The sequence below is a fragment of the Elephantulus edwardii genome, unplaced genomic scaffold (genome assembly GCF_000299155.1).
Source record: "Elephantulus edwardii isolate Elephantulus edwardi_28Jun2011 unplaced genomic scaffold, EleEdw1.0 scaffold00292, whole genome shotgun sequence".
NCBI lineage: Eukaryota > Metazoa > Chordata > Mammalia > Macroscelidea > Macroscelididae > Elephantulus > Elephantulus edwardii.
Genome location: NW_006400042.1, coordinates 934,761 through 943,566, shown reverse-complemented (window position 1 = coordinate 943,566; position 8,806 = coordinate 934,761). Strand labels below are relative to the sequence as shown.

The window sequence follows — 8,806 nt, the reverse complement described above, 5'->3', positions numbered from 1 at the left end:
TTAAGGCTAGAAATATTAACAATATGATCAGTTCCAATCCATAAATACATGTTCCAATGCAGTTCCTATTTTCCATAAATGGTTTTGGTAAGAAGAATATTGTAAATTTGAATACAGTTCTACTATTACTCCTCCATGCCACGATATAGTGTTATTAGCATGAGCAGTTATAAATCCATTGCCTTCCTTACTTTAATTTTTTTAAAATTTAAATATATTATTAATTTCAGTAAAAATTTACAGAGGCTTTGGATTTCCTTTCATTCATTGTTGCACATTTCTCCCCTCCCAAACCTTCCCCTGAATTTTTTTTAAGCTCCTGGTTTTTGCTTGCAGTATCCTGTAATTCTTCAAGTTTGTCTTTCAACCATTGAAAATATTGTCATTGTTCTTTTAAATTCTGTGCCAGAAAGTTACATCAGACTTTCTGGCTTCAGGAAATTCATTGGCACTGTGTTGTTTTTTTTGGGTGACATCTTACTTTGTGCTTGTGTAGTTTGTGAGGTGGCGGTTTCTTTTGTAACATTTCTACAGTAGAGTTTTTCATGCCTGAGGTGATGGTAGGTTCTTGATCTGCAGTCACTGAGTAGAGGTGGGTGGATCACAGAGTGGGCAGAACATAGAAGTGGACTGAGTGTAGAGGTGGGTGGAGCATAGAAGTGGGTGGAGCATAGAGATGGGCAGAGCATCTTTCCTGTAGAGGCAGGTGCCTGGTGTGTCCTGTAGAGATGGGCACCAGGGCCAGGCAGGAGACATGTGCAATCTCTTGCCAATTGATCACATGCAGGGACCTTACTCAAATTCTAGCTCTCAGGCTTGTATTCTGGCTGCGGCATGCTCTGGGTGCCAGCTGCACTCTGTCCTTCTCTTTTAAGAATACCTGGGATTGGATTTAGGACCCACCATAAATTTAGGACTTAGATATATCACTTCCAGATCTGTTTACCCACAGAGCTCTGATGGCCTAGTGGCAAAAAGTTGTGCTGCAATCCCAAAGGCACATGTTTTGAGGCCACCAGCTGTTCTGCGGGAGGCAGAGCAGTCTCCTCCTGTGCATTTAACTGCCTCTGAAAACTGTCCAAAGAGTCAGCAATGAGTTAGTTCTGATTAGATGGTACACACAACAACAGCAACAAAAATGAATATTTACACCAACACAATAAGCCATAAAGTGGTGTATCATTGAAATAAATTGAAAAGACTGTTGTCTTGGATTTAATGAAGATAATATTTGGACAAGAACATAAAAGCAGTTCAGAAATGATCTTATTTTTTAAAAAGAGGTGGGTTGATATTTTTGTTAATTAATTTTGGAAAATATCTATACATTTTAACTTGGCATTACATGAGTTTGGGTGGATGTTTTGCTCTTACAGTTACCTTCATCTTGAAGAATCTTAGTTTAAGATTAGTTTGGAGTTTGCAAAGTACTTTCAAATTTTCCTATTTGAGCTGCATGACTTTTGTTTTATGTGGGAACGAAGTGTATACTTTTTCCATTTCACAAATTTAAAAGACTTTAAAAAAATTTATTTTAATGAACGTTTACAGAGACTTTGGATATCCATTCATTCACTGTTGCATTTTTCTCCCTGCCCACCCCTCCCAACCCAATTCACACTTCTCTTTGAAAAGTAAAAGAAAAATTCTTTCATTGTTATACAATCCCTTCCCCCAAGTCCACTCCACTATGCAGCCTTCATTCTGAACTCCTGTCCTGATAATAAATTTTAAATAGTTCTCTTCCTCATCTCTTTTAATGCAGTATATCTTATTTATTTCCTCTTTCTTAGTCTTCCCTCAAGCCCAAATGTCAGTCCTGTTTTACAGCAGTGGCACTATGGAATATTTGTCCTTTTGTGACTGAGGTATTTCACTCAGCATAATGTCCTTTTCTTAGAGCTCAGTTTCCATTATTGATTCATCCAAAGTTATATTATTAAATGTAAGTTACATTCAATAAGATGGATTGATACAGTTACTCTAACCATGGATTTGAGTTTATGGTGGCCTACACTAAAGCAAACTTCTGATCTGCTGTTCATAGGGTTACTATGAGTTGTTGTGGACTTTTGGCACCTAGCAATTACCACATACTGTATAATAGTGCAGATGGATTTGAACCCCTGGTGTTAGAACTGTGAAGTTTGTATTCTTTCTAAATAGTCCATGTTGATTTTATTAATTTACAAATTTACTAATTAAAATTTTCTGTTGGCAAAGTATACTGCTAAAGTTAAAATAGACTTAGAATGTTACTTCTTGAGATTCTTCAGAACAGTGCTTAAACATATGCCGCTCTTTGTTGAATTGCAAAGATTAGGCTGGGCTCTATGAGAAGTGTGGCATTAGGATTGGTGGACGATCTATCAACAATCTGCGTTATGCAGATGACCCAACCCTGCTCGCTGAAACTGAGGAGATCCTCATGCACTTGCTGCAGAGGGTCAAGGACTGCAGCCTTCAGTATGGACTGAGGCTCAATGTCAAGAAGACAAAGATTCTTACCACTGGACCAATTAATTGGTAGCATCAGGATAGATGGCAAAGAGATTGAGATTGTTCACAGCTTCTGTTTGCTCTGCTCCACGGTCAACACTCTTGGCACCAGCAGCCAGGAAATAAAAAAACATATTGCGATGGGGAAAGTCTGCTGTTAGGGACCTCTCTAAAGTACTCAAGAACAACGGTGTCTCTCTGGAGACTAAGGTGTGCCTGATACAGGCCATGGTTTTTGCAGTCACTTGTTATGCATCAGAGAGTTGGACAATGACTAGGGAGGATAGAAGGAGAATTGATGCCTTTGAGCTGTGGTGCTGGAAAAGAGTATTGAATGTACCCTGGACTGCCAAGAAAACAAACAGATTCATCCTAGAGAGGGTTAAACTAGGCTACTCCTTGGAGGCAAGGATTCTGGGGCTTCGTCTGACATACTTTGGACATGTTGTAAGGAGGGACAGGTCTTTAGAGAGGGACAGCACAGAAGGGGAAGACCCTCTATGAGGTGGATTGATTCAGTGACTGAGGTAATCAGGATGGGTGTGTCAGAGGCCATGCTATTGGCACACGATAGAGCAGGACTTAGGGCTGTTGTACATAGGGTCACTATGAGTCGCAAACGACTCGACGGCACACAACAACAACAACAAGAACAACAACAACAACAACTTCTAGTTAATCTCTATATTAACATTGTCACTCCTACATTTCCCCCTAACTACTTGATGTATTTTTTTAACTCTTTGATTTTTGGGGGGTTTTTCATCTTCATATTGGTTCACCCACAGAATTTTTGTTTCACTTTGATTTTGAGGACTAAGTGTGTTTTTGTCTATTTTCAAGTAAATCCAGACTCCTAGCAACGTATAGGGTGGATTAGAACAGTCCACACAATTTCTCAGGCTGTGGGATAGGGCAGGGTCTCTCCATCTCCTGTTTTGAAAGATTATCTTGAAATTAGTGGGAGATGATTTAGAACTATGGCAATGTACAGTTGAGTAGAATACCTAGCATTTATTCTTCCAGTGTTTCTTGTAAAGAAGGACTCCTGGCCTAAAGTCACTGAGAGCTTATAAATGGAACTCTTTAAGGATATTATCCTTTCTAGTAAGTGTTGCTTGTAATTGTGAGGCACTCAGACCTCACGGCACCCCTGTCTCCTGCTGTTTGTATGAAGATGTCTTGGACCCTGAGTATAGGAGGAAGTTCGTGTGATTACATTATGATAGGAACTATGGTGGCAGCCTTATTAAGTATTGTTGTTGTGTACTGTTGAATTAGAACTAACTCATAGCTAAATCTCCAACAGGTATTCAGAGGCAGTAAATTACTTGGGAAGAGATTACCCGTTTTTATCCCATGCAGCACCTGGTAGATGATTTGAACCATGGGCCTTTGATTGATAGTACAGTAAGTTCTTTGCCACTAGACCACCAGAGCACCCTGTTACGTGTAGTAATTAGTATTAATTGCAGAATGGTGGTGATTTGGGTGTATCTAAAATATCCACACAAAGCTTTAAAAAACAACTACACATAGTCTTTTATGTATGCTTGTTGTTTATTAAGCATTAACTATATTAGTTCTGGCTAGGTGAAGGTCTATTCTAAGTACTTTGGGGAATAAAAAAAATAAATGAGGAAGATATGGTTCTGGACTTAAGTGAACCTTGTTTATAAGTAAGATAAACCTTGTTTATAAATGAGATAAAGGAAGCAGTAAAATGTGGGGCTTCATTAAAGAAAAGACTACCTACATCTACCAGAAGCAAGTCCAGAGAGTTTCCTAAAGCTTTTGAGAGGACAAGGGATAAGTGGAGTCATTTTGTGTAACTTGAGTAAAGTGACATAATTCTCAGGGTGGTGCCTCTGTATTGAATTTCTCTTTTTTTCCTCAAACCTTATTAAGTGTAGGGATATGGTTGTTCTTAGCTCCTGCTTACCATAGCTGAGATTTTGGTGATCATGACTCAGTACCTTTCTTTGAGAAGAATTTATGTGTGTGCATATATGGGAAGTTTATTTCTTCTGTAAGGAAATGGATTCAGTGAAAAGAAAGGTAATGAAGATGTGAGAGAAAGGACTTATGGATCTCAGACCTGGGAGAAATGGATATTTGGTTTTGAAAAATAAAGCAGTATTTCTCTAGGATTCATAGGCACCTCAAGAAGACTTGAGAGTAAAAATGAGATAAATTGAAGAAGCCCATGTTGAATTTTGAGATTTGGTTGTTTTGGGGGGTTTCCCCTCTTTCCCCCATACTGGTAATTTCTTACACCACACCAGTAATTTCTTACACTGTGTTTCTTATATGCCAGCCTAAATGATTTGTATATATTAACCACTTTATGACTCCTGGGGCATATAGTGCCCACTAACATTGTCAGATTTCTTGAGAAGTTGCTATCCCAACTGTGGGACATGCTAATGCCTTGCAAGGACCTATATAACTGTATAAATTTGAAGAAATGGGCCTCACCATACCAATTTTACCACCAGACTCCACTTGGGACATAGATGTCCTGCATAATTTAATCACAATCTTTATTTTAAAAATGTTCCCCTTGATATCTGTATACTTTCCATTATTGGAAATACATGGTATCAATAAAAAAATTAAAAATTCATTGTGAAAGGATCAATTGATAGAATTTTCACAATTCTTTGAAGTAGATGTTTCTTGTCTCCATTTTGAAAGTGATACACAAAGGTCCAGAGTCACCCAGGTAGCACTTTTAACAACCATAGATGCTAACAGTTCAGTCTGAATTTCTGAAGGGGAGGCCTGAAGCATCAGTGTGGTATGCAGGATTTGGGAGTTTTTGTTAATTTTTGAAAACTACGACTGTTGTTACTATTGCTATCAAGTTTTCAGAGACAGTAAAATTTATGGGAGGAGATTGCCCATCCTTCTCCCACGGAGCAGCTGGTAGATTTGGACCAAGTGCCTTTGGGTTTGTAGCACAGCTTCTTACCAGTCTGGTTGGAGGTTCAATTTCCTCAGTCATTTGGCAGGAGAAAGATGAGCTGTCTCCTTCCATGAAGATATACAGCCTTGACGACCCAGTGGAGGGTTGCCTTGAGTTGGAATCAATTCAAAGGCTGTAGTTCTTTGGGTTTGTGACAGTTGTGCAGCCATTTCACAACCATCACAGATGATCAGGAAAGATAGCAATGACAGTAACTGTCTGTGAGAAACTAAGTGTCTCCATCAGAGAGGGAAGAGCATGTGATGTGCCAAGATTGCACCATGGTCAGTGAGTGGTCACTTTTCTAGATGTTTCTAATTCTGGAATTATTTAAACAGGCATGTGCTATTTTTATGTCTTCATTGCTATTTCCTCATTTTCATGTAGCTTTAAATACCACCTGTATGTGAACAGCTCTAATTTACATCTTCATGCCAAACATCTTTCCTGAATTCTAACTAGTTTAATACATCCAGTTGCCTATTCATCTTTACTATTTTGACGTCTAATATAGAATTCAACTGAAAATAACCAAACTGGAATTTGATCTGGCCTCCTTGTACCTGCTCTACCTACAGCTTTCCCAATCTCATTGACTAGTCTGTCTGATGAGGCAAAAATGTCCTTGATTGAATCATCCTTGATAAACTCTCCTTTTGTTGTCAAAACCCATATCCACACCATTAGATTCTCTTCAGCTCTCTATCAAAACTATTCACTTCCATCTTCAATCACTAAGTCCAGCATCCTGCTCATCTACTGTCCTCGTCTAAGGGAACTATTGCTTTCCTCATTGTGAGAAAGCCCTAATTGGACCAACCAGAGCAATTCTTTTAGAATGTAAGTAAAAAGTTCATTCTTTGCTGTAAAACCTCCTGTGGGTCTCCATTTTATCATGAGAAAACTTGTGAAATGCCATGGAGCCTGTGCATCTAGGCTCCTCTGAGTCCTGTAGCCTTCCCTGCCTTCTGGGCTTTAATCACAGGAGCCTCATTGTTGTTTCTCCACCACATCCCTTGTAACATTTCTGATGGATGTTTCTTCAGGCTACTCTTTGCTTAGGTATTTGCTTGTAGTTCTTTATTTATATCTCATCCTCAGTGAGAAACCACCCTTACATTCCAAGTCTAGGATCCTTACCCTGCTTCAATTAAGGGAGTTGTGTCAGGAACCCAAAGGTTAGCATCTCTCATCTGGGTTCAGATCCACGAGATGTTCTGTGGGAGAAAGATGATCAGTCTCCTCCGATGCAATTTATAGCCTCCAAAAACCCATTGAAGTGTCTGCTGAGTTGATTCCAGCTCCATGGCAGTGGCTTTGACATTGATAGCTCTTAACATTCTGTAAATTATGTAAAAAAAATATTTGCTCCTTTAACCATTTGAAATTCACTGTAAAGTGACAGTAATTATATATGTGATGGTTGTGAAACAGTCACTTCAAACATTTCCAAAGGTTTTCATCACTCCAGACAGAAACTCTTATCAATTAATCTGTTATTATTGGGGATTATAGTAAAATGGTAAATAAAGTTCCTTATATATTGGCACTTAACTATTTCTTATTCAGTCATTCTTTCTAAGTATCTCTCTCAGGTCAATATATTTGACTGATTTTATTTATGAAAATAAAAGATGAATCAGTTGCAAATTCAGAAAAATACATAGAATTTAATCAAGTATGTGGACATTTTGGAGTACTCCTTAAGTTCCATGTAATGTTTGCTGTAGTTTTCCATTTACCTAAAGAATATCCTCCAACATAGTCCACATTTGATAAATTCTTTGTTCAAAGTTTGTTGTGATTGTTAAGTTAAACTTTCTTATGCAAACTTTATTTTAATACTGTCTTGATTTTTTAAAAAATTCTGATCAAGGAATTTTGGTTTTATTATGGAAAATTATAAATAACAAAAATTTGCCATTTTAACTTTAAAATTCAGGGACATTTACTCTATTGGAGACATGGACCAGCATCCCCAGTTGCCCTCTTTCCAAGTGCTTTGGTAAAATATTTCTTAATTCCTGTTAATTCTTGTCTCTTGATTGATGTTGTTTTTCTTTTATTCTGATGTATTTATAAAGTTTGAATATATTGTTTTTCAGAAAAGATCCTTCCCATTTCCTACACCCACCCACTTATCGAATTGTGTAGCCCTATGATTAACACCCTACCCCTCCATCCACACCCTCTATTTCCACCCTAATGCCCACCCCCCCAAAATGGATCCTCATACTCATTCTACAATAATGATTTTATACACTATTTGTCCTTGTGGGACTGAGTTAATTCACTCAGCATGATGCTCTTAAGTCCCTCCCAAATTAGGTAATAATATACAAAATCATTGCTCCTGCATGCTGTGTAGTAATCCGTTGTAAGAATGTACCACAACTTCTCAATCCATTCATTTGTGGTTGGACATCTTGGCTGTTTCCATGGTCTTGCAATGGTGAGTAATACTGCTGTGAACGTTGATTTGCACGTTTCTGTTTGAGCATCAATTCTCATTTTTGGGGGGTATATTCCAAGCAGTGGAATAGCTGGATCATAAGGAATTTTTATGTTTGGCTTTTTGAGGAAGCACTAAACTGCCTTCCAGAGTGGTTGTACCATTTTATAAACCCACCAACAATGTAAAAGATTTCCTATCTCACCACATTCTCTCCGACATTTATTACTTGCTGTCCTGTTAAATTTTGCTTCTGCTACTGAAGTGAGATGGTATCTCATTGTGGATGTTGTTTTTCTTTGTAACTTTCAGGTGTTGGGAAATCGTGCTTATTGCTGCAGTTTACAGACAAGAGATTTTCAGCTGTTCATGATCTTACTATTGGTAAGTTCCATAAAAGAGAAGAGCAACATTTAAAAGCTACCAGTAGTGGGAATGGAATATGCCAGAGGAACCACTCTATTAAATGTGTTTAACACTTTTATACCATTTAAAAAACATATATGTAGTAAAAATGAGTATTTATCCCCAATGTCATAAAATGGGGTGTGGATAGACTTCAGTATTTAAGATTTTGGTTGTATTTAATAATGAAGTGAGATAATACAGGGCTAAGAACAGACACTGGGCTGGGATCTGTCTGCCAATGTTTGAATCAAGGCTCTGCCAATGTCTTATGGGGCAAGACATTCACTTCATGGCTCTGTGCCACTCTTCTACATGTGTAAAAAGGATAAAATTAGTCCCACTCTCACATAGTTTGTAAACATTATTATGTCAGTTAGTAGATGCACAACAGAACACACGCAGATTAACAAAAAAGGGCAACCTAGGTAGAACTATCAAGTGTGGAAACACAAGGGAGGAGGAACAGTTGTAAGCAGACC

General features: G+C 38.1%; 1 protein-coding gene across 1 annotated transcript in view; it reads left to right on the top strand.

The window, feature by feature from the left end:
- LOC102843776 (ras-related protein Rab-2A-like) overlaps positions 1 to 8,806 on the top strand; it is a 124,591-nt gene that overhangs the window by 15,739 nt on the left and 100,046 nt on the right. Inside the window, exon 2 of the mRNA XM_006900734.1 lies at positions 8,232 to 8,303. Within this exon, the coding sequence (XP_006900796.1) occupies positions 8,232 to 8,303 (72 nt within the window). The remainder of the gene's footprint in view (positions 1 to 8,231; positions 8,304 to 8,806) is intronic.